The sequence below is a fragment of the Protomyctophum bolini genome (assembly GCF_963924005.1).
Source record: "Protomyctophum bolini genome assembly, chromosome: 7".
Lineage (NCBI taxonomy): Eukaryota > Metazoa > Chordata > Actinopteri > Myctophiformes > Myctophidae > Protomyctophum > Protomyctophum bolini.
The window spans coordinates 30,142,272-30,168,505 of NC_137868.1; the positions used below are offsets into that span (position 1 = coordinate 30,142,272).

The window sequence follows — 26,234 nt, forward strand, 5'->3', positions numbered from 1 at the left end:
TGTTGTTCTGTCTTCCCTCTCATTACCCTCTAGCTAGCGTTGTTAGCTGTTAGCTAGCTCCGTTAGCCTGTCTGTGGTTTAGCTTCAGCTTTGCTGCCGCTTCTTTTCTCCACGGCTAGCCTCTCGTTAGTCGCTGACTAATCTGAGTCCTAGCCGCAGCCCGCAGCCTCGCTTCTACACCTCTCGGTGACGGCGGGCATACCGGTACGTTACGGCCATACCACCCTGAACACGCCCGATCTCGGAAGCTAAGCAGGGTCCGGCCTGGTTAGTACTTGGATGGGAGACCGCCTGGGAATATCAGGCGCTGTAAGCGTCTACATCTACCGCAGGCTAGACGGGCCGCATTCTCAACCCTTCCCCACTCTCTCTCAACCCTTCCCCGCATTGGGGACAAGAAAAGGGTCTCCCTGGCTCCCTCCATTACACGGTGGGCCAGCAACAACACGTGGGGTAGCCTTCAGCCGTCGACTGAAGGCTAACCACTGTGTGTGTTCCGCTTCACGTTACCCTCTATAGTAGGGGAGTTAAGTGAGAAAAATATTTTTATTTAGTAGTGGTGCTAAATAAATAATAATATATATTTTTTTTTTATATCTTAAAATGAAATTAAAAAAAAGGGGTTTGAGAATAAGACAAGGAACAAGCCATCTCCACCATGGCTACAGATGGCCACGATGATGGACCCCTTCCAAGGCTCTGTTTCAACAGGGTTTGTAACAACCTCTTGACTAAAGAAGTTTCCACTTGGGCTACTGATTCTTCCTCAGACTACAACCAATACCCAAGATGGCCTGCGGGGGTGGCGACAGCCCTCCCCAATTCCCAGTGGTGCACCACGAGTCCTACTCTTCTACTCCACCACCACTTTTCTTTTTATCCTGTTTTGTGAGTTACAGACAGCTTTTCCTCACAACAATTTTGTTATAGTATATATTATTATTATATAATGATATTATATTATAACTTAAAAGTGAAGTGCTTCTACAATGTCTTGGACTGCTGGTTCCTTCTTCAAGCTACACCAACACCCAAGATGGCCTGCGGGGGTGATAAAGGCCGCCAACAACAAGCTCCACACGCTCTTCACCGCACTGGTAAACAGACCTGTGGAGCCAGACCCAAGACATCAGCCAGGCCTCGCCGGCTTGCTCTGGGTGCTGCTCTCCCTCCAGCGGGATCTAGTCAGTCCACCACCTCGTCCTCTCTCTTCAGACCCCTCAACCTCGACGCGTCTCAGAGACACCGTGACGAGTCCTTCCTGGGCTCCTCCCCTGCCGGGAAGGCGGCTCGGACCGCCAACAACAAGCTCCACATGCTCTTCACCTCACTGGTAAACAGGCCTTGGAGCCAGACCCAAGACATCAGCCAGGCCTCGCCGGCTTGCTCTGGGTGCTGCTCTCCCTCCAGCGGGAGGCCTCCACCGACACTGCTACTACTTCACGCAGCGGCCGAAGGCACGAGTCTCACTCGACGTGACGACCCTCGACAACCGACTGCTTCCCTCAACATTACAGGTATGTACATTGTGAAGCTAGGTTTGTTTAGCTGTTTAGCTAACCTTTTCGAGGTCGGGAGTAGCAACCTCATTGGATGGCCGACGCCACCCTAGAATGTTTAGCATTCCAGTTAGGCTGTTTTCAAGGTGCCACACCAACTCGTCTATGACATAGCCATAGCATCGGAGCTACTTCGGCTATTGTCTCACGCTGCTCTCATACGGTCACTGAATGCCTCACGTTGCTGTCCAACAGCCAACGTGACGGCTGCCAGGATTACGACCGGCACAGCGTCTTTGGAGGGGCCGATCGGACCCTGCAACTCCGTCTCCAGGAGGAGCGTACTCAGACGCTTTCCCATGCCTTGGGCCCCGTCCAGGGTGTAGCAGCCCCAGACTGCACACCGGGACCGCTCCCCAAAGAAAGGCAAAAGCTCTTGACACAGATCCCCACCATGGGTGGGTCTGTGGCCAAGCTGCACAGTATGTACACGACAAAAATCACTGTCGGGGGACCACCGCTTCCCCTGTCCCAGGTTTTTCAGAGCACATTACACGGCTAGCTGGAAGGAGCCCATGACTCTCCCGGCTACCCCGCGACGCTCTCAATGCTTCAGAGCTCCCTTCTTCAGGAGAGGGGCCACGGCCCTACTCCTGAACAGTTGGCTAGAGTTCGTCTCCTACATGAGAAAATTGTGACCTTCACGTACTGACTCACCGACCTGACCGGCCTTATGGCCACCGCTTCCATCACCTCAGAGCATGCTAGGTGGCTGGAAGCCTCACCTGGTCTGGATCCCTTTGCCCAGAGAGAGTTTTCCGAGGGTGCTATCATCCCCGGAGGCCTCTTCAGAGGCGCACTCGAGAGGATCACCCTCAACGTGGAGGTGCAGCGTCCAGGCTGCGAGGCCCTGACCAGCAGCCGAAGTAACACACTCCCTACCCTCCCCCCATGCGCCGGGCCCAGCACCGGACGTAGCAGTCTCGGACTGCACGTCCAGTCCGCCCGCAATGCGCTTCTGGACCATGGCACAGGTGGGCGTCCTGGGCGTCCCTGTAGCCAGGTCCCTCGATATTGTTTGCACAAGTACAGCATTTTTTGTCTGTAGTACAGGCTATGCCACAATACAAAAAAGACAACAAAACAATATCCACGGAGGGGGGGACATGAACCCACTGCCACGGGGGCCCCATGGGCCCCCCCCGACGCAGTGGGGCAGGGCATAAGGTCAGTGGCGTACCAAAACGCCACTGGGGAGACGGGTCATGCCCAATTTTCTCCGACATGCTAGGGAACACTACCCCCAGGCGGGGCGTGCCTCCCATAGCCGGAGAGAACCCACTAGCCAAGCACCTGGCACAGTGGGAGTGGTGCGGAGCATCCCCGTGGATCCTCAACACCATAGCGAAGGGCTACAGACTCCAGTTCGCCAGAACACCCCCAGCGTTTTCAGAGGTCATCTTCACCAACGCCGGGGGTCCGGAGGGTCTGATTCTCCAACAGGAGATAGCTTCCTTGCTGGAGGAGGATGCCGTCAGAGAGGTACCCTTGGCCCAGCGTCGCAGCGGGCTCTACTCCCGCTACTTTCTGGTCAAGAAAAAGGGGGGGGGGGGGTCTACGTCCCATCCTGGACCTGCGGATACTCAACAGGCACCTCAAGTCTTTTCAGTTCAAGATGCTGACGGCTGAGTCTCTGGTGCGCTCCATACGCCCAGGCGACTGGCTCACATCCATAGATCTAAAAGACGCCTATTTCCACATCCCTATTTACCCACCTCACAGGAAGTTCCTGCGGTTTGGGTTCCAAGAAAAGGCTTATGAGTACACGGTCCTTCCATTCGGGATGTCCCTCAGTCCCAGAGTGTTCCGTCCGCTGTACGGAGGCCGCTCTGGCACCCCTGAGACTTCTGGGTCTATTGGTGTCCAGTTACATAGACGGCTGTCTCCTATGTTCGGATTCAGCAGAGGAGGCCGCGAGGAACACGACTCGGGTCGTGTCCCATGCGACCTCACTGGGTTTCAGGATAAACCTAGCCAAGAGCATGCCTACCCAATCCACGGATTTCATGGGCATCACTCTGGACTCTGTCTCCTACAGGGCTCCGCTGAGTCGGGACAGGGTCAACGACCTCCTGAAGTGCGTGACCATGTGCAAGACAGGCCGCACACTTCCACTGGGTACGTGTCTACGGATGGCCGGACTCATGGCCTCGGCCATCTCTCTGGTAGGTCTGGACAGACTCCATATGAGGCCTTTTCAGCGTTGGCTGAAATCCCTCTTCCACCCTTGCCCCAAGGACCTAGACCTATGGGTCTGGCCCGTGAGAGGCTAATGCTGACTGAGGCCGGTTTCCCTCCGAATGTTGTCGCAACGATTCAGAAGGCCAGAGCCCAGTCGACAATGACCCGCTACGAAACAGCCTGGGGTGTGTTCGAGCAGTGGTGCTCAGAACGACCTAACCAGGTTATCCCATTCCAAGCTTCAGTAGTTTACGCCCTGACATTCCTGCAGGAGTTCCTAGACAGAGGTCTAGGCCTCTCCTCAGTGAGAACCCACTTAGCAGCCATCTCGGCCTGCCAAATGGGCGTTAACGACCAGACAGTATGGAGACATCCGCTGGCAAAACGGTTTGTGAAGGGCGTACGCAGGGTACACAGGGTCGACAGACCCCTGGTCCCCTCTTGGGATCTGTCTCTAGTCCTCAGGGCTCTAAACAATGAGCCCTTCGAGCCACTGCAGACGGCTGACCTGAAATGTCTTACACTAAAGCCAGCCCTCCTGGTCGCCCTGACGTCCGCTAAGAGGGTCAGCGATCTACACGCACTTTCGACCAGAGTGACAGTGTCCTCGAACTGCACTCTAGCTCTGTAATGGTGGTCGAACAGAGGTGTTCTGACGGAGGGGGTCCCGAGGGGTCTCCCCACAGTCAGGAGGTTGGTCACCGCCGACGCCAGCCTCTCCGGTTGGGGCGCCACCCACGACGGGAGGATGGCCAGGGCCGTGTGGGATGCCGCATTACGCTCCTCCCACATCGACTACTTGGAACTACTGGCAGTGTTCCTGGCACTCCGAGAATTCGAACAATTCCTCAGAGGTCACCACGTCCTGGTTCGTTTCCGAAAACACCACGACGGTTTGTTACATCAACAGGCAGGGGGGACTTCGGTCCTCTCGCCTGTGTTCTCTGTTTTATGCGTTCCCCCGTTGGAACTGATTCCGCATGTCCTAGCCAGGGTGCGGGATCAGGGATCAGAGCTGCTACTAGTAGCTCCAGCCTGGGGATCTTGGAGACAGGACATAGTCCCTCTCCTGTTCAAAGAACCATGGCAGCTTCCTCTGTGGAGGGACCTGCGGACCCAGGCCGGAGGAGAGATCTTTCACCCACGTCCTCAGGACCTAGATCTCTGGGTTTGGCCCGTGAAGGGGCGTCGCTAGAAGCGATTGGCCTGCCTCCAAATGTCGTAGAGACGATCCTTGGTGCCAGGGCTGCCTCCACCAGACGACGTTATAACACTGCCTGGCTTGTGTTTGAGCGTTGGTGCTCGGACAGACAGGAAGAGGTCTTCCCTTTTCAGGCGTCTGTGAGACACATTCTGATTTTCCTACAGGAGTTCTTGGACAGGGGTCTTGGTCTCTCCTCAGTCAAGATCAACCTGGCGACCGTAGCGGCCTATCAGGTTGGTATGAACAACGGACCATTCAGTGAACACCTGCTGATCCGTCAGTTCATGGAAGGAGTTGCGCGCCTCAGAGCAGTCGCCAGATCTCTGGTCCCCTCGTGGGACCTGACGATAGTCTTGGACTCCTTGATGAGAGACTCCTTCGAGCCACTGGAAACGGTGGACCTGAAGTTCCTCTCTCTGAAAACCGTTTTGCTTGTCGCCCTGACGACAGCAAAGCGGGCTGGTGACTTGCACGTGCTCTCAATGAGCAGCGGCTGCTTGAGATTCAGTGGTAATGACACCAGGGTCACGCTCAGGCCGAACCTTTCATTTCTACCTAAGACCTTTCCCTCGGGCTGCTCGCCTGTGGATCTCACGGCCTTCCATCCTCCTCCCTTCTCTTCGGTGGAGGATAGGAGACTACATTGTCTCTGTCTTATGAGGGCCCTGAAAGTCTACAGGTCAAGGACTGCCCCCTTCAGGCTGGGTGAGCAGCTCTTTGTAGCCTGGGATTCCCAGTGGAAGGGTAAACCCATTTTGAAAGTAAGACTCTCGCAGTGGATTATGGAGGCTATAAGGTTAGCCTATACCTCGTGTGGTTCTGAACCCCCAGAGGGTCTACGTGCACACTCTACAAGAGGTTTGTCTGCATCCTGGGCCTTGGCCAGGGGTGTCCCGATTCAGGATGTCTGCGCTGCGGCGAGTTGGTCGTCTCCGTCGACCTTCGCCACGTTTATAACCTGGATGTGGCCCCTGCAACCCTGGGACATGCAGTCCTGGGGGTTGCCGCCCATTTGAGTCAGGAAGTCTGACTGTTTTTTGTTTTGGTCAAGAGGTCCCTTCTGGCCCCTGGCCTTTAAAAACCTTCTCAGTCTCCCTTGCGGGAGGGACGCACATTCACGTGACGTCTCTCTGGAAAAAGGGGGACCGTGGAGCGGTCCTGTCAGCCGGGGTGATCATACGGGAGTTTTATGATGACCCATATGACTCTCTTCGAGAGAGGCACTTTAGACAACTTCGGGTTACTTCAGTAACCTCAGTTGTATAAGTGACTCGAAGAAGAGAGTCATTGAACTGCCCGTCTGCTTTGGCAGGCGGCAGAAAAATGGTTGATAGGAATGACTCGGCGTTCACGCCCACCGGTTTTATACCTGCGGGTCAGGACCGGAGGCGCCGCCTTGAGTGACAGCTCCACGAACCAATAAATTAGCTCGTGAGTTTATGTTTTGTTCTGTGCTCCAGCGCCACCAAGTGTCTCGGACCCATATGACTCTCTTCTTCGAGTCACTTATACAACTGAGGTTACTGAAGTAACCCGAAGTTTCACAGTGTAAAAGAAAAGTATATCCTGTAATTATATGTCTATTCTGTCAGCTTGTTTACGATGGCTTGAGAGTGATTATTTCTGTTTTGTTGTGAATGATGTTTCCCACTCACCCTGTGAGTGATTTCTGACAGATCTCCAGCTGCTCAAGGAGGTGAGGAAGCAGTTGTCCCATGGTCTCGTCTCCCACACATGACTGCACCACATTGGGCATCTCATGGGCACGTGACATGATCTTCACCCATGACTTGTCGATGTTGGAGAACCGCTTTGCTTCCTAAAGCAGTTGGGTACATTAGTTTAGCTGCTCACATCTGATTTGTGTGGTACAGCTCTTTATCAAATTCTAACCCTTACAGGTCCATCTGGTTACATTTGTACAATCAGATTTAGATTAACACTGAGGAATTTAATATATTAGGCTATGTGTTAACTGAATAATGTGCTGCATCAGTAAATATGCAAGTTACCCACTTTCATTTAACAACACTATATTTGGTATGCATGACAATGTTCAATGTATTTCTGAAGCTATGGAATAAAACAACACTGAATAATGCCAGACGGTTCTTAACTTTGATGCACTAGCCATAAACCTTATTTCCCATTAAAAACACACACAAAAACCACATTATTTCAGGTTTGGTTAAAGAGAGAACAATACAATGCAAGCTGTGTGTGTGCATGTGTGCGGTCGTGCGTGCGTCACCTAAACCTAATTTTCACTTGGGATCACAAAATCTATAATAGATAAAAACTCAATCCAATTCAGCCCAGTGTAATTGAATGTACCTTAGGAAGCTGTTTGGCGATGTCTCCCCCTACAAACACAGCCTCCAGGTAGATCCACAGGTTCTGCACAGTCATCCAGTTCTCAATGATGTCTGTGGTGTTGGACAGATTCTGCACCCACTTCTGAATCTGGGCCTTAAACGGAGTGTTGTATCTGCAGAGGTCCAGTCAGGATAAGTATAAGTTCACTCGATAATGTTTCATCAGGCTGAAAGCATTACATTACATTACATAAAACCTAGTTATATAATGGCTTGTATTAGCCATCGTCCCGGAGGAGGCATACTTACAGTAACACACGATCAGGGCAAAACATTATCTGAGTGAGGTGATAGTTGGTGCAATTACAGTAAACTGAATTGCCCAATTAACTTTGCCTCTTCTCGGTATCAATTCATCTAATTCTGATCTGTTTCACCTCCTCCACTCTGTGGTGCATTTTAAGAGCCATACTGTAAGTAAGGGGTCTTCAACCGTGGGTCCGGGGCCCCTAGGGGTCCTCAGAGTTACTACAGGGGGTCAGCCTAATCTTTGCGTTCCCTTTTCTGAGAGGAATATTAACATTTATGCATGTATTAACATGAATCCAACACAACACTACACAATGATAGTGCTGTCAAACAAGTCTTTGAAGCTATCTATGTAATCTATGAAAAAGTTGAATCTGCAATACCTTAAGAGCAGTGGTGCTCAAACCTTTTTGACTCCTGTAAGCCTTGCTTTCTGAATCAGTACCACCTTTATCAGACTACTGCATTTTAACAGTAACAGTTGTGCTACTCAAGTTATTGATAGTAGTACCTCAGAAACCCTGGATTTTAGTTATAGAGGGAAATTATCAGTATGGTGACAGGAAATGGGGAGAGAGGTGACACGCGGCAAAGGTCGTCACGAACCCGCGACACGCCGTCAGCCTAGGTGCCTGGACCGCTACACTAGCTGCCCGGGCCAAGACCTGCCTTTTTTGTTTTTTTATGCTGTAGGTGTTTTAGCCATTAGATGTGCTTAATTAGAAGCAGTGTTGATTCAATGTGTGATTGAAGGTGTAGGAGGCAATTCTAGTCTGAGATAAGCAGCCAATTATATGCAGGACAGTGCATTCCGCTACAGCCAAATATAGTCAATTAAATAATCAATTAATGCAGAAAAGAATCATCTCTAATTCTCTATATCACAGAAATACTTTTGTTGTTTCACTACAGTGAAGCAACATATTAGAAAGTGAAGCGACACTATGTGATTTCTTTTCCGGAAGAGATTTGGTGTAGGTTTTTTAAAATAGTAAAAAAAAGAAAACGAAAATAAGTTTACTGATAAGGGGTAAGACACCGGCACAATTGGGACCTTTAAACAAATGGCAAAATGTTATGCCAATTAATTCCTCCCCACACAAATTTCTGTGTTGTCACCTACTGACTCACCTGCCAGTGAGAAGCCACCACCAGGAGGACATAGGGCCTTCGTCCTACTCCTCCCGCCCAAAAACAGGTGACACGCCAGCCAGTAAGATTACATGCAGTGACAATTATCACCCTCCCCACGCCAATTGTGTTCGTGTAGATGTAGATGCCCAACAAATGCTTAGAGCGTCAGAACTAGCGGGACAAGAAAAATCAATCCACGCTGCTCTTTTACTGTAACACAAATCTCAACCTAATAATGCTGTTCCCAGTAGGATGTCCTACGACGTTGTTCATGTACCTGTTACTCATAAGTGAGCCTAGCATCATCAGGCTGTCTTCCATACTGGTAATGATCTCTGATGTGCTGTCGCCTCTCAGGAGCAGCTCCCCGCGGGTCTTGAAGACAGCAAAGGTGAAAGTCTTGTTGTCCCACTCGGCGATGACCTGCTTCAGCTTTTGTTCAATGTCCCGCTCCTTCACTGCACTGATGCAAATGTCCTGCGGAAGAAACCCGCACAGGACAGACAGCAAACACCCATATTAATCAAATATACAGTCATTTAATTGCAAGTCACTAGAGCATTAAAAAAAAAAAACAGTACAGGATATTTTATTATGTCTACAGTCTATCTACCTCCACCTTATGGCTTAGGCACTACTAATATTACGACTACAAACTTCGGAAGCCGCATATACTGAAATAGCACGTTCCTCATCATGATTCACTCACCTCACCATAAAGATGTCTGTTGGATTTTAAAAGCATAATATAAACTTGCCACATAACTGTTTATATAGTTGGTTTAAAAGCCTGAATGAAGGAGCCCACAAGGATTTAATCACATATCTAACTGATGCCAAAAGCTCCACCTTACTAAAAGATTGAAAGGCTGACATAAAGAAAACAACATTTGTGACTTTACAGTCTTCTAATTTAGTATTACCGGTAGTCCTTAAATTAGACAAGTATTAGATAGTTGTCAGAAATTACTTAATTGCACATTCATATTCATGAAGTGTTTTCTTTTTATTTTCACTTGATTTGTCGATACCTAGTGAGATAAGTCAAAATCAATAGTCACCTTTCCAGATTATTCTTATGTTGCTTATTATCCTCCTTAGATATTAGTAGCATAGAATCCATGTAAAAAAAAATATAATAAATAAAAAAGCACCACAGAGCAATAGTAGTTGTGTAAGACCTTTCCACACTTACCTCAATCTCCTCCTTGTACCTTAGAAGCGGAGCCTCCATGATGTTACGCAGTTTGAATGCGTCACTCTCCACCTCAAAGCTATGCCCAGTCACCTGACCCAACAAACACACATTTAAATTATAAAGTTACAAATTAGGCTGTTACACAGCAGCCATTAAACAAATTGCATACAGAACTAGAAGAAATGTTCTCCAACAGGTCATGTAGGTTATTGTGGGCCAACAATGTTCGGGCTTCGGAAATCGGAATGTGCCAATAAGGATGGAACATGAAAAAACTGACAAATCCGACTTCATCACTTCACTAGATAATGTGACATTAGATAATGTGTACAGATTTTGAGTGATGTTTGGACAAAATTTGTAGGAGTAACTATATATATATAATATATTATTATTATATATATATTATATTATATATATATTATTATTTTCTTTTTAAGCGTCTTCCTAGTGGTGCTATAGAGGGTATGCACATGACATCATCATCATCATCATACCCGGAAGTTTTGTGGGAATGCCTGTCTTTGATTGATGTGTCAAAAAACAGCCCATACATCCAAACAGAAAAGTCCTATCTGATTGCATTACAATGTTAAACGACATTAAATTCACTTTGCCACTCGATTTGCCATTCACTTTATGCATGCGCATACCCTCTATAATAGGTCAATGTTAAAAGGGTGGCATTTGTTCCTCAACATAGTGCGAATGTGCGTGCAAAGTTTCACCGCAACTGGACAGACACTGCGTTCATGATTTGTGGCATTTTGTTCAAAAACATTAGATCAATCTTAGCCTAATCAGGATGGAAATGAAAAATCTAACAGATCCGTCTTGATCATAGGTGACTATAGAGATCACGTGTACAGATTTGGATACAATTTGCAGGAATAAATATCACACACGGACGGGCCGGTGTATGGACAGAGTCTCGGCCATGCCTTCGGCCTGGCAGAGACAATAACACATGAAAATGTCACATCAGTGAACAGTATTTGTGGTCGTCACCTCAGTGATCCTCTTCCAGTGGCGGCTCATCATGGCCTTGTTGGTCATCAGCTCCAACAAGGGGCAGCACTCATTGAAATCATCAATAGTTTTTTTCAGGTCTAAAAAGGCCTGCCACTCCTTCAGGGCACGGGGCAACTTACGACATCTGTAATTACAAGTGATTAGAAGAGGCTTTAAAATGTATCATTTACTATTAACTCACACTAAGAGAAGCTGTGTGTGTGTGTGTGTGTGTGTGTGTGTGTGTGTGTGTGTGTGTGTGTGTGTGTTATGTGCCTAGCAGCACATGTGTCCAATGGGACGTTATTTAATTAGGCAGATATCATAGCAAAAGAGCAAAAGGTAACATAAAGGCTAACCACACAGTAGCTCACAATGGCAAGAATACTTTCTTCCTTAGACTGGAATATCTATTTTCTTATTTTCTTCTGTCAGACGTCATTATCTTCTTACATTTCCAGTGCGATGGGCACAAAGCAAAGGCCACATTAAAGGACAGAGCCCACAGATGAAGACAATGGGTATAGAGAGATTGAAATCCTTCGGAGCATTCATGCAACTCAATGAAACACATTACACTATATAGCTTCAGGGGCAGGCCCAGACATCAGGCCATGACGTGAGGTGATATTGAGGTGAAAAGAGACACGGCAAAGGTTCTCTTTCTTCTTCTCCTCTACACAGCAACACTTCTTCTTCTACTCTGCTTCCTTTGTTCCTACGTATGTTGTTTAATATTAACTTCTGGTCACGTGATGGTGTAATATGGTGTGATGTAAAATTCTGGGTGTGTGGTGTTGTGATATGGTGTGATGCTGTGTGAACGCGCTAGAATGTCATAATGCCATAATATCATGGGAAAAAAAACACTTGAAAAACAGATTAAAGTTTCTCTGTTCACTTCATTTCTGTTCACCTCACTCAGCTGATGGATTGGTTTACAATGGAATATACTCTAAGCTGCGTGAGGGGGCATAATCGAAAGGAATCACAATGGGCATCATTGAAACAATTACTACAGACATATTTGTCATGATTATAGACCAGTATGTTTAACAATTTATACCCTATATACTTTGTTCTTGGATCTGCTATTTTCACCAAATGTTCGCCATCCTAGATCATGCCCAAAATAGGGACAAAACAGGGTTCATGTGGTAATTCTGTCCCATGTGTAAATACACCTCTTTTCTTACCTAGTCTGGAAATCCTGAAGCTCAGTGTTGACCTTTTCAATCTGGATGTCAACCCACAGAATGTCATAGTAACCATTGACTGTCTCGATGACATTGTTGTACAGGCCGTACAACTTCTGCAGCAGTGTCAACTGCTTCCTGATTTCTAACAGCTGAGGATGCTGGGTAACAGAAAGTCCAAACAGCTCCTCGCCACCCGTATAGGTGATGTACTTCCTGAACAGGTTGTCAAAGCGATTCTGAAATGGAGAAAGGTTATCAGGTTTGTTTATAGATAAACAAACTCTTTATATTTTACATTTTGTAACTGTGATCGGTTCTTTAGTTGTGGGCCGTGAATAAAGCTTGTTTTGACCCAAAATCTGGGAAAAGAATCAGAGATACTGTAAATGCATTTTACATTGAGGCCGATGGAAACAGACTTTTCTCTTCCAGTTCATTTACGGTTTTATTGGTCTCCTAGCAACTTAGAGCCATTCATTTGTTGATGGTCATTTTAATTTTATTTGATCATTCAACTTAATAAAAACCCTTAAATGACAAGTATACTCGTCAATGGCAGTCAACTTAATTAAGTGGTTTATCAGACAAATCAATATATTCAACATTTTCCAGATTTATTGATATATAAAATTATTACAACAATGATCACTTCCCCAGTCCCCCTCAATTATTTAATTAATTGAAAATGCAATCGATAGAATAACAAAAATAATCTATGGTTGCAGCCCCATACTAGATGGTTATCCACATACCTGAAACATGATGAGCCTATCGCTGGCATCTTGAGGAGCTAGCCCCACAACCATAGGGCCATCCTAGATGAAAGAATGAAGGCAATATATGCAGTTAAAAACTAGACCCATAAGGCCATATTAATTATGCACTGAAATTAACATGAACGACTGGGAGGGGAATTAATATGCTATTTGTGGTGTGTGTGTGTGTGTGTGTGTGTGTGTGTGTGTGTGTGTGTGTGTGTGTGTGTGTGTGTGTGTGCATGTGCAAAAGACTGCAATCTCACAGCTTTAGGCTGGTTTTTATATCTAGTAGCCTAGGATATGTGCAAAGTTGGTCGTAAGATGATTTCAGTAGGTCAGATTGTACAAGAAGGAGAATTTAACAATGGGTAGCCGCCAAATCTGGAGAAGACACGACCATCTCTGCTATGTTAATATATAATATATAATATAGTGATAGGTTGATTGATACATTGCTGTAGGGAAATGCTTGGGTGCATTTCCTGTCAAATCTGTAATGATAGCCTACCATCATCTTAAAATATGCCAGGATTTATTCCCTTTCCTAATTTGTTGTGTATGTGGACATAAACAAGCATTTTAAATGTGTTTTTATTTTTGTATGCCTTCCTTCCAACCTTATCATACTCCTGGTAGAAGTGCTGGCAGTCTTCCACAAAGGTCTCCACATTGCTGATCAGCTCTCCTCTGAAGTTGGGCTGCAGGGCCACCAGCTCATTCTGCACCTCCGTGCCTCTGGACAGCAGCTTCTCCCAGGTGTAGCGCAGCGTGTCCACCTTCTCCGCCTCTTCCTTCACCACTGACAGCTCATATTTATGGAGCATGGCGTAGGACTCCTGAAAGGGAGGTGGGATGGAAAATTAATTTTGAGGTAAGTGGACATAAGACAGGCTTCAAGCTGGCAAGCAACATCGTTTAGGTCTACCGAGCACATGGAAATACTGGCCAAACACGTTCACCAAATCTTCATTGATCAAAGACAGATGCTATTTTCCTGCAGTGCTGCATCATGGGCATTATCAATGTTTCCATATGAAGTCAGGCTTCATATTATTTATTGACTGCACCTGCTGTTTAAGTAATTGCCTCACACTGTGTACATTAAGGTCCGCTCTGAACTTGGTAAATCTGCATTTAGCTTCTACATTGAGATTAAACACTCCAGTACCCTCGAGTTGTTTTAAAACCCAGCTGGTGACTAAACAGGTTTCCCGAATTATATTAATTGCTTTAAGATTTATTAAAATCTGGTTTCTTATCTGTAACTGCCTTTATTTACCGGTAGTATTGTATTGTATTGTATTGTATTGTATTGTAACAACACTGATGTTGTTGAATGCATTGTATTACTCAACTGCAAATGAGCTTAATTACTACGGATTTTGAGAATAAATCAATCTTGAGTGAATTAATGAATGTTTCCAGTCTCTTGTGTAAATAACCAACATCAATATCTGAAAGGTTGAAGAATAAAATACGATTGCTGTACCTCTACTGGGCCCACTAGGAAATCCATAGATATCTGGTGCTCTCTGATCTCTTTGAGTGATGCCATGGCGATGCGGATGTCATCCAAGTCTTTGATCTGTCGGTTAAGTTTTTTCCCTGCTTCCTCCACGAAGGTGAAAATCTGTTCCATTTCTGAGCGATACTTCTTGTTACAGTGCAGACCATAATCCACCATCCAGCTCTTGGTTTCTGCACTTAGAGACATCTTCAGGTCCGCTGGAAGGAGACAAAACTACGTTTACACACAGAGAAAACTAACTTTACACTGTAGGTACATTCATCAGTGCTCAGGAAATGGAAAATGAATGTGGGTCGATTATTTTTCCCATTCAATAATACCATTGCATTTCATATCATTGTTATTGTTAATTAGTCACCTTTACAACAAGGTATAACTTGTAAGGACTGTGCAATCGTGGAATGAGCAACAAAGCTAAACCAGGCTGTGGGTAGTGTCCCCCAAAATCCCGCAATATACAGTACTTCTGCTGGTAATAGCTCTCATATATTTTTTTGGTGGGGGGCTTTTTTGCCTTTATTGATAGATATACAGTAGCTTGACAGGAAACGGGGAGAGAGATAGGGCGGAAGACACACAGCAAAGTTCGTCGGGATCGAGACTCAAACCCGCAACACATTGTTATGCTGCCTGGACCGCTAGGCCGGCCCCTGGCCAATCTCTCTCGTTTTGAGCAAGTAAAGCTTTCAATATTTATTTTAAATAAAATACAAGATAGAAATTACTGTGTTATGTGTTCTTAACTTCTTATACTAAATACTGTTTTGGGCAGGTGAGGTAGTCCTTTTGTTCAAAAGGAAACAAGAATGACTCAGTCATAACGGCCGAGTGCAGAAAGCTCTTGTTTATGAACAACTATGGGTTTTATGCCGTTTAAACTATGGGTTTTACGGGCAAGCCTCCCATTTGGTTAGAGGCAGCCTAGAGACGAGGCAGCCAATCATGAAAAAGTGTCCACTCGTCGGTCGCTACTAGAGGTGGTAGTAGCAAATGTAGTCCAGGCGCTTTTCAAGCACGTGGCAAAAAAAGGTGTTTGAGAACCACTGCTCTAAGCATTGGATCACAGTCTGTAAGACTTTCCAAATTATGTCCATGGGCCAAAACAATGTGTCGTGGGCCAAAACAAAGGTCGTCTTACACAGTATAAGTGAGAGCCAGGCTATATTTCAGTTTAACTATAAATAATTGATAGGCCCTCCTCTCTAGTCTTTTTGTTGTCTTCTACGTGGCACTATAATTGATATCAACCTACGACTGTTAAATCAGTCATTACCACGGGAGTTATTCTGTACCACACAATCGCATCTAAGCTATAAATAAAGATATTAAATTGAACATGTTGAGTGTATTGGGAACTATTATATCATGATTTAGTACAGTAAAATCATAACAATGTATAATATATTATACATTCATAAATATATATATATATTCAAGTAAATTAGATGTTCATTGTTGTTAATCTATTATATAATAATATAATATTGTAAATCATTTTTTCAGTGTAAAAAACGAATAATAAATGAAATATGTCTTTATAAGCCTGGGTCTCAGGATGAAAAACTACATTTTGGATTTAGATCTAGGGCTGGAAAGGCTGGAGACAGACAAATATTGAAGGACAGTCAAGCATCTTTATCCAACCTGTGTACAAGGCCAAAGCTCCAACAGTGAGGAACTCGGCTTCAGCATTGATTTCCAGTTCAAGATCTCTGTAGTAAATGATCTGGCTCTCAAACTCTGAGAGAAGAGGACTCCCTTGACTGAACCTGCGAATAAACCAGAAAAACGATATTATTTTGGATCACATTTATTGTCAATAATGTGTTATAATACTGAATAAATAATCCAATAATGTAGTCCCCACTCCTTGGTGACTTGACTCCTACAGTGACTCCTTGTCACTGTATAGGCTAGTATATATGTATGTGTGAAATTCGTCCTCTGCATTTACCCATCCTATAACTGCTCGGGGAGTAATTAGGGTTTAAAATTCTTGCTCTGGGTCACAAATCAACACACTGACCACTCAGCTATGGCCGCCCCTATGCTACAAGCATAGAAAATAAAATGATCAGTCAATAATGCATTCATTCTTTCATAAAGTAAAGCACCAATAATCAGTCACTCCATACTTCTGGATGGTGTCTTCACGATTCTGCTTCCAGATGTGATGGTAACGACTGAAACGCTCAAGAGCTGTCATCACTTCCTAGGCAACAATAAAATAAAACAGGGTCGGTTCATGTGAGAAAAAGAAGCCATTGGAAATACATGTTTAGTTGTCCATGTGGAACACATTGGAATGTAGCCTTTTCCTGCATGTCATTCTCGGGGGATGGAAACTACTATCATGCAATAAATGTGAATGTCGTGGCAATTCTGGTCAATGTGTGGCCATGGAACTCAAAACACAACTGATCCTTGATGTCATGCCGTTAACAAAATGTCCCACTGTTAATAATTAAAGCATTTATGCTGCTGTATACTCTTCATAAAATCCTTTAAACTATCCACCTTGTAACGAACTCATAGTTGTTCCAAACACTATAATATTATGTGTAATTAAAATGTCCCTTTTAAAATCTCATCTGTACTAGCGTCACTGTACAGTACTGTACCTTCTTGGTGGAGTTGAGGGATGTGCCGAGAACAGAGACCAACTTGACTATCTCCTTGTTCTCTGACACACTCTTGTAGTAGTTCCTGGCTTGGAAGGGTAGAGTCTGACCCACAGATGCTGAGATGTCTGAGGTGCTTCCATCTGGAAGGAGAACATAGGAAAAGGAAAGCAGGCAATTTGTGATGGATTTAGAAAGAAGGATAAAGTTATAAATATCTACTGTAATTGTGAAATTGGAGAATAACACAGTGAATAAGGTGGACTAGAGTCTGGTTTGTATATTTTAGTTGTAAATGCAGTGAATATATAAAGGACATGTGTAACACTGGGCTGAATTCAACAATTTTTAAAGAAAATGTATTGCTGCCCTGCATTGCTACCCTTTCTTTGAATACTTTTGCACTATGGAATAGGCATCATTGAACAACTGAGACGTCGAAAGCCTTACGGATTCACACCAATTTGAATATATATTAAAATTGACTATCAATGGTGGGTCTGTTATGGGTCGGCGGTGTGTGGACATCATTGCTTTTCAAATATGGAATTAAAATACGTAGAACATTAAAATCAGAAAGGTTTTTGTGTTAAGTTCTGTGAAATAACCCAGGGCTGTCCAGATAGAAATGCAATGTCTCTGAATCCCAGTATCTGGTTGGAGATTGTCACAGTATGTCTGCATCCTATGCATCATTTAACGCTGTATTGTGTTCTATCATTCAAGCCCATTTATTTCTCTCCATCCATCATCATCCGCGGTGTTTCACTACATTAGCTTCATGCTAGCTAGTGTGTATTATGATTTAAAGGGTTGCAAGGACTGATGTGCTCAAGTTGTTTTGAGTTTAATGCTTTAATGTCTGATATTTAAATGCCTATTTCCAAAGCCACCGATGGAACATTTATCAGTGACTTTGTCTGTTCACATTCAGATATCCCCATGCTCCGCTGATCTGTGAAATAAGGAGATCTGATTACACCATAACTGTGCTGTAGTGGGCAATGATCTGTATACTGTTACATGCCTTATTGTACGGAAGGGGCATGGACTGGTACGGGAATTGCAGCCATGAGAGATAGGGACAGAGAAAGATGGATATAATGAGATAAACAGACACAGGGCCGTATCTTCCACAACGTGGCATAAATTGTCATTGCTTGTTTCCAGCTGACACAGTTTTGCTCATCTGGCATGTTGGTCTTAAAAGTATAGGTGTGATCAGTGCATAGTTGGCATATTGCTATCTTAGGTACAGTGAGATAATTCTGGATACAATTTACATCTGCTGTATCATCATTTCCCCTCCTTTCATACCCAAATAAGCTCAAGACGCTTGCCAGGTGTGATACAAATAGAAAGTGGGGGATATTCACGTTTGCGTTGGGGAAAGCAGCACTGCAGCAAAAACAATCCATTTCATTTGGGATTCTCACAGTACTGTGGGCCTACTCTGTATGGAATTATTAATAAGTTGTGTTCATATGGGTGCGGATAGATAATTATTTCAGCTGGATGGTGGATCTAGTATGCAATCCATGTGTTTGTACATAATGGTCCAACTTACCAGCCAGACTTCTGTATGTGGTTTCTCCATCATCTGATTCACTCTCACTGCTCTCCTGTTTCAATGCAGCCATCCGCCGCTCACTCATCTTCCTCTGCAAGGAAAACGAAAAACATAACACTGCAGTATGAGTTCTTCAATATCTCCATAACATAACACTGCAGTATGAGTCCTTCAATGTCTACATAACAGAAACATAACACTGAAGTATGAGTCCTTCAATGTCTCCACAACATAACACTGCAGTATGAGTCCTTCAATGTCTACATAACAGAAACATAACACTGCAGTATGAGTTATTCAATGTCTCTATAACATAACACTGCAGTATGAGTTCTTCAATGTCTCCATAACATAACACTGCAGTATGAGTTCTTCAATGTCTCCATAACAGCAAATTTGTGTTTTAGTTCAGTGGTTCACGCACGCACGCACGCATGCACGCATGCACGCATGCACGCACGCACACACGCACCAGCTTGAAACTGCTATGTACGTAGTAAGTAAGACCTGTAAGCCTCGGTCAAAGCCAACTCGGATCGTGACAACTCATGACAAAAAACAAAAGTATTTGGGCTGAACAAATAATTTGAAAGATGAAAAAACACTTTTTTTGTATCTAATTTTTTGTTCAGACCAAAACATTGTGTTTGTTGTCATGAGTTGTCACGACCCGAGTTGGCTTACAGGTCTTTAAATAAATACTTTGTCTATGGGGAAATTGTCTTCCGGCGGTACTGCGACGCTCTATAGGACTCTAATTCCATAACCACTTACCCTGGTGTTTGACAAAGGTGTATGGCACTTACTGAGTCGTAACACGAATTGCTGCTCTAAAGGTAGGGGAGCGGGAGGCACCGTCCTATAACACACACAACTGACCCTACCACATCCAACAAGTATGCCCACCTTAGAGATCCTCTCTGGACACCATTGGCCTACTCCCTTGCTGACACTGACCACACAGTCCACAGCCCGGTTCAGAGCCTGCTGGAGCTCATCCAGGGCTGGTACCATGACAATGTTGGGGATGGACAGAATCACGTTGGCCCTAAAGATGCTCTGCTGGCCACCACTTTTGGCACGGCTGGACGAATCACTCTCAGCTGCAGAAGAATAAATAAAAAAAGGTCTATCATATATTTGCTATATTTCAGAGGTTTATATTTTACAGACATTTTACTTCAGAATTCATAAAAACAACTATTACTTACAGTATGCAACTACTTCTGTAAAGATGCTATAGCATAGTCTCATGGTAGCCTTTCCTGATTATTTTTTTGTTTAAATGTTACACATTTTCAGCTCAATTTGTAAACTTTCACAGTTTAATCAATATTCAGGAATTTACTGTGTACTGTAGGTAGCCTAGTAGTATGTAGCCTAGTAGCCTAGTATATGGTATATGGAATTTACTGTGTAGGTAGCCTAGTAGTAAAACTCAGTAGTGCTATGGTTTGATCGTTTTGGCAAAAAGAGCAGCCAACCAATTAGAAACAGTAAGTCTCACCAAGGAAGTGTATGAGAGAGGAGGCGTGAATGCGTTTGCGCAGCATCTCCAGGGTGTTCCGTGTGAGTCGCAGCAGCGCGTCCATATTACGGTGGTTGAAGTGAGAGAGCAGCTCCTGGGCTTCCTCCTCCATCACCTCCATCAGGTCCCTCTTCTTCTTCCTCCTTACCAGGGGAGAAGCAAGGCCACTAGCTGGAGCACTAACTGTGAAGATTCACAACATGCACATTAGACCGTAGCTGTTTAATTTCTCAGTGAGTGAGTGAGTGAGTGAGTGACTGACTGACTGACTGACTGAGTGGTTAGTTAGTTACTTGGACTAGTGGTCGAGTAAGCCTGGATGATCTCTATGGGGATCTGACCTCTATGGGGATAATACAAACCTGAACATCACTGACGGATGAAGTTCCACTGGCCGGCTGTCACTACTTCTTGTATCCGTCGTTTCAAATTAAAAAGCCTACAGCATTTCATATACTGTATATAAGTGTCCAGTCATACTATAGCCTTGTTTTACAGTAACAGCTCGTTAATTTGCCTATATTTAACGTTTATTTTGTTCACAAATCCTACACTACTAGGACAACTTTGTTTTTTATAAACCAAGGTTCATGTTCATGTTCAATTGAAACGGGCCTCGAGTCTCCAGGGGCCTCCCCAAAGAATAAAAAAACTACTACTACTACTATTTATTTTGAAAAAAGAAATAGTAGTAGTAGTATAGTGTGTTGTTTGGTGCACTCTGATAGTTGCGATTGCATCATTGTATAGCCAATGCTGCCTTCCAGTTATACCTTAAAAGTAAAAAAAATGTTAAATCAAGCAAGCTGCTTTTGTGTATTTTCTACTTGGCTGTGTATGCTGTTCATGCTTTGAAGTCCGATAATACACACTGACAAATAATTATTAATTATTAAAGTTATGACGTCATGAACGGGGCCTCCCGATCCTTAAGGCCGCCCCTGAGTAGAACTATAGTGAACTAGAGAAAGTGCCCCTCGGGGCACAGGTCTCCACCAGGCCAGGTCACGTTGTGACCTGGGCACTGGTGGCGCTATAATAGGCCAATGTGAAAAGGGTGCCATTTCTTGTTACACCTTGGATGGCAATTCACCCTTTGCCTTCTGATTGGTCCCTGACTGACTAACCAGCAGGCTCATTCTGCCTTGTTCCGCCCTGGTTCCGCCTTGTTTATGTGGAATTTATTAAAACATTTTTTGGAAAAAACTAAAACAAACATGATATGTCCAGTCACCATGCTGCACCTGAGATGTTCATTTTTTACTGACACCAAGTTTAAAATAAGAATTGAATGCACAGAATATCGAAACTAAGCAACTGAAAAACTTATTTTTCAGTTATTTCAATGGTAGTGGATAGAGGGAAAGGATTTTTGTCCAACCACGAAACGGCAACCAATTGCTGCGAAGAGATGCACAACCATGGGCAGGATTTGACAAAGGGTGAATTAGATGATTTGAAGCATTTTGTCGAAAAATGTTTTTCAAAAATCCACCTGTTGGTGGTGCTATAACAGGCCAATGTGAAAAGGGTGGGATATATTCCTCAGCTTAGTAGGAAAGTCTGTGAAAGATTTCAATTAAATTGCATGCCAATCCTGCAAACTTTGAATGCCAATGTTGGCCAATTAGGATGGAATATGAAATATTGGACAGATCCGGCTTGAACACATGACTATAGAGATACTGTGTAACAATTTGCAGGATTTTTGGACATAATCTGGAGGAGTAATATAAAAGAATGTGTTTTACAAAAGTCGGCGTCCTGGTGGCTCTATAACAGGCCGTTCTGGAAAATTTGGGGCAGAGGTTTATCTTTGGAATCAAGGGAGTGTGTGTGCAAAATTTTGCATCGACCAGGTTTTAAATGAAATCATGGCAGAATAACTTTAAAGTGAATGGGACAATAAATGTCGTCAATACATGCTTGTCCATGTTGTCCAAAATCCTTCTCACCGCTGCCATATGAGCTACTGTACGATTTCCCCATTCTGTTGTATTTCTAAACACATAATATCAGTGTACCATCACTCTCCGCATGGTCCATGGTCTTGCTCTCAGTGCGATTGTCTTCAGGAACCTTCTCCGGTTCCTCTGTAGGACTGTGGTCAAACTCCAGTAGCATGTTGATCAATTCATTAGCCGCCTCCTCCACTAACGAGCTCTTCGTGTGGAGGATCTGAGCTCCTTTAATGCACAGGTCCTGTGTGATGAAGACAAGAACACATAAATACACGTACGGTACAGTAGTTGTAATTAGCACAACACAGTTCCCATGTAGAGATTCCTAGGACAAAGACAGCGAGACAAATGAATCAAATTCAATTCATACAGTATGTGAGTCAAGTAAGTGAGCTCATTTCCATCCATCTCAACGGCCTATGCCGGATTGGTGATGAAGTGAGCCAGAAAATGAACATATCCATCTCAATGTGGCAATTATATCTGCACTACATCTGATCTCAAAGCATGGGTGGGAAGTCGGCGTGTCATTCATTCATATCCTCATAACATGCATTGCTTTTTCAGCTGTGCAGTGACGCAGTGACAGTGACAGTTTGATGACTAAGCAGCTATTTCATGAATAAGCCATGATTCATGTACCTGTAGCTATGGCTGTCCTGTCAAACTAATGAGCCTCTCACTGCTCCCACACAGGGACCGTCACACAAATTGATGCATATTATTGTAATAGATGACATACAGGTTACCACACAAGCAGTCAGGCAACCTGCTCGTTAATCTAAAGATATCACAGAAATGCCCGATGAGAATACAACAGCTTCCTGAGAACATACGGTGTAATCATAATAAACAGTCAACGAGGTGTTGGATCATGTGCCATTATAGTGATCTAAATGTCTACACACTATCTAGGGGAGTCATCTTGTTATACTGGATGATCTATGGTAACATACTAACATTACATTACTATTGTTGAAATCCGTTGTCAATACTGCATTAGTCACTAAGGATGAAACACTGAAAAAGGTCCTAGCACCCGAGTACATTTTGCAAAGCAACATAATGTTGCCAGAAACTTTATTTATTAACTGTCAAATACATAAATGAATACACGTATCCGGTGCCTACATCACTTTGGCATGAGCAAGAAGTTGTTAAAAAGCCTGGGCCGTGGCTCAGCAGTCCAGGCACCTTGGCTGGTAATCCAGTCTGGCAGTGTGCCGTGGGTTCGACTCCCATTCCCGACGGCCTTTACTGCATGTCATCCCCCCATCTCTCTCCCCCATTTCCTGTCAGCCTACCGTCAGTCCCTCCATAAAAAATATAAAATAAAGGCGAAAGCCACAAAAAGTGGAACGGTTATTGTGAAAAATAAACCAGTGAAAGATTATAAAGTTAAATAGTATGACTAAAGATATTTTATTTGACAAATATACCTCTATGGTTTCTATGTTTCAAACTATCCATTTTATGCTTCTAACATTACAGTATATCATAATATAGATGATATTTTTACATCTGGCTAGACTTCTCATTTTCATAATTTTTTGCAAGAGGAGGAAAAGAAGGAATAATGTGTGCTCAGCCAACCATGTAGAAATTGTGACAAATGTACACAACGTGCTGTAGAGTGCATATTGAATCTACCCTGGTGGTCTGAACAAACTCTTCGCAGGTGAAGGGCTCGTCTTCTGGTAGAACACACAGTGTTGCTGTACTCATCTCCTGAAGCACTGTGTCTATCCTGAACTCCACCAAGTCGTTCACTCTGTCCATCAACAGCTCAAGGTCCACTGGAGGGGTTAGGGTGGACAAAGGGAGAGAGGCGCACACACACACACACACACACACACACACACACACACACACACACACACACACACACACACACACACACACACACACACACACACACACACACACACACACACACACACACACACACACACACACACACACACACACACACACACACACACACACACACACACACACACACACACACACACACACACACAATGAATCCATGAATCTGAGTTTGATCAGATGTTGCAGGTGCTGAATAAGACAATGTCATGCGTGTCAGCACATGGGAAATTGATCCTCCTGGATTTTCTGCTTACCCAGAGCTGCACTGATGCGGCTGAGGTACTTGTCTATGTTCAGTGATGTCCAGTTAAGGGAGGTCAGACCTGGGAGTATAGCCTCGTCCACCTGTTCAGTCAGTGATGTAAGTTGATGAGCATGACAGCAGCTGTATTATAATAATTATAATATACTGTGTAGAGTACATGTACTGTTTCATCAGTGAGTTTTGCTGTGCTCTCATCCACCAGCGTAGCAATAGGAATTCCACACCACAATGTAAGAACAAAGCCGTTTCATGACTATGGCTCATATGGGTTTCACGTGAAAATCCATTTCAAATGTTTGACAATTTCAGACAATTCTATCTCTTAAAATGCAGTCTTACCTTAGTTACATGAGGCATGACCAGCTGTTCAAAGGCACTCTGAATCTTAGCCCGGACTCTGGTGTTCTCACACAAGATCATCTAGAAGGCGTAGATGCGAAGACATCGTGATCAAATCATTTCCATGTTTGAGGTAGAATTTAAGTCAAACTGAAGTTGATATGACAAAATGCATACCGTCCTGACGCATACATGTGTTGCAACAAATACATAAAAACAAGTATAGTGTTTGACATTAATCTAAATTGTTTTAGCTTTGCACATATGCACCTGTAGTTTGTTGAAATTTGTCTTGAGGGAGGTCTGTCTTTCCTGCAGCAGGGCAGCAAAGGGTGGGATCTCCAACTTCATCCTGGTCATGCCCTCCGACTCCCTGACCTGGGTCAGGATCTCAGGGTCAAAGTTCACAAAAAGCTCCCCTGTCTCTGCAGACCTGACCAGTAGAGATGCTTGTAGACCCAGCCTGGCGTCCTCCATCTGCAAGAGAAAGGCAAGGTGGTGTTCAAGAAACAACAAACACCACTGTGGAGAGTGGGAGACACAGATGTCCTAATGACTTTAAGAGCAACGGAATAGGCCTACATATAATTGTGCACAGAACCATTAAGTACACCTCAAATCCATCAATGTAATAATGTATGCCATACATGAACTGATTTATTTTAATGTATTTTACTGTATTATTTTACAAAATGTATTGAAATGTCGTAGCAGGGGTTCCCCATGCAATCTTTAGATCCATGTACTGTACTATATCTAACATAAGGTTTCCTGTTTCCCTCACCTGTGTCATCCAACCTTGATGGTAGAGTATCTCATACTCCAGCAACACCCTGGCCACCCTGTTGTAGTTGCGGATGATCCTCTTAGCCTCAGGAGTGGACAGAACCCCTGCATGCTGTGGAGGTAAGGTCCCAGTACAGTAAAGGAAGCGTCATTGGAGATGCAGGCAGTCAGGGGGCGTGTGGGCACATTTCAAGGAGAGGATATAGTATTTTATATCAATGGTTCTGACCCAGGGGTCCTTGAGGGGGTTCCAGGGGGTCCCCAGATTGAGTCATGATAGTTAGGAGAACCAAATGGACCGTAGACACGTCTGTAACTCCGAGTGTGTACAAATCCCTGAGGGTGTACGAATGGAAACAAATGGATCCGTAAGGATACCATTCCATTTTACACCCTCAAGAGTTCAAATAACACTGCAGACTTTCCTTGGATTCCAGGAAAGGGTTAGTGGTCGACTCTACTCTAAAGCATATGAAACTGTGGGGTCCTTGAAATTAAAATTGGATTGAGAATCACAATTTAATCTAACCTTTTGAAAGAGATCCATGGGTTCCTGGATCCTGCGGTACAGCTGCCGGGACCAGAGAATCCGGCCCACCACCGGGGGCAGGTCTCGTCCAATGGGAGGATCCAGTTTATGCTTGGTGTAAATGCGGGAGACCATCTCAATATCCCGACCATAGTTCTGCAGAATGCACTGATACCTCTCCTCAATGCCGAGCCCTGGGATGCCCAGTCTGCAAGACCAAATCAATTACAGGTTATTACAGTTATTTACCATTCTGTTACGACTCCAGTTACGAGTTATTGTTTTATACGATTTTTTTTGGCTTTTCTGCCTTTATTGATAGTATCAAGTGAAGATGGACAGGAAAGATTGAGAGAGAGAATTAAGG

The 26,234-nt window shown here is 44.3% G+C and overlaps 1 protein-coding gene across 1 annotated transcript in view; it reads right to left on the reverse strand.

Moving 5' to 3' along the window:
* Positions 1-26,234, reverse strand: part of dnah5 (dynein, axonemal, heavy chain 5) — a gene marked incomplete at its 5' end in the record, with an annotated part of 130,147 nt that overhangs the window by 83,118 nt on the left and 20,795 nt on the right. Inside the window, 22 exons of the mRNA XM_080768878.1 lie at positions 6,600-6,763; positions 7,279-7,432; positions 8,980-9,179; positions 9,898-9,990; positions 10,909-11,056; positions 12,108-12,346; positions 12,863-12,925; positions 13,486-13,704; positions 14,358-14,593; positions 16,041-16,165; positions 16,532-16,608; positions 17,018-17,160; positions 18,585-18,678; positions 19,494-19,690; positions 20,095-20,298; positions 22,125-22,317; positions 23,727-23,872; positions 24,203-24,293; positions 24,553-24,633; positions 24,823-25,029; positions 25,337-25,450; positions 25,868-26,075. Of these exons, the coding sequence (XP_080625004.1) occupies positions 6,600-6,763; positions 7,279-7,432; positions 8,980-9,179; positions 9,898-9,990; positions 10,909-11,056; positions 12,108-12,346; positions 12,863-12,925; positions 13,486-13,704; positions 14,358-14,593; positions 16,041-16,165; positions 16,532-16,608; positions 17,018-17,160; positions 18,585-18,678; positions 19,494-19,690; positions 20,095-20,298; positions 22,125-22,317; positions 23,727-23,872; positions 24,203-24,293; positions 24,553-24,633; positions 24,823-25,029; positions 25,337-25,450; positions 25,868-26,075 (3,396 nt within the window). The remainder of the gene's footprint in view (positions 1-6,599; positions 6,764-7,278; positions 7,433-8,979; positions 9,180-9,897; positions 9,991-10,908; positions 11,057-12,107; positions 12,347-12,862; positions 12,926-13,485; positions 13,705-14,357; positions 14,594-16,040; positions 16,166-16,531; positions 16,609-17,017; positions 17,161-18,584; positions 18,679-19,493; positions 19,691-20,094; positions 20,299-22,124; positions 22,318-23,726; positions 23,873-24,202; positions 24,294-24,552; positions 24,634-24,822; positions 25,030-25,336; positions 25,451-25,867; positions 26,076-26,234) is intronic.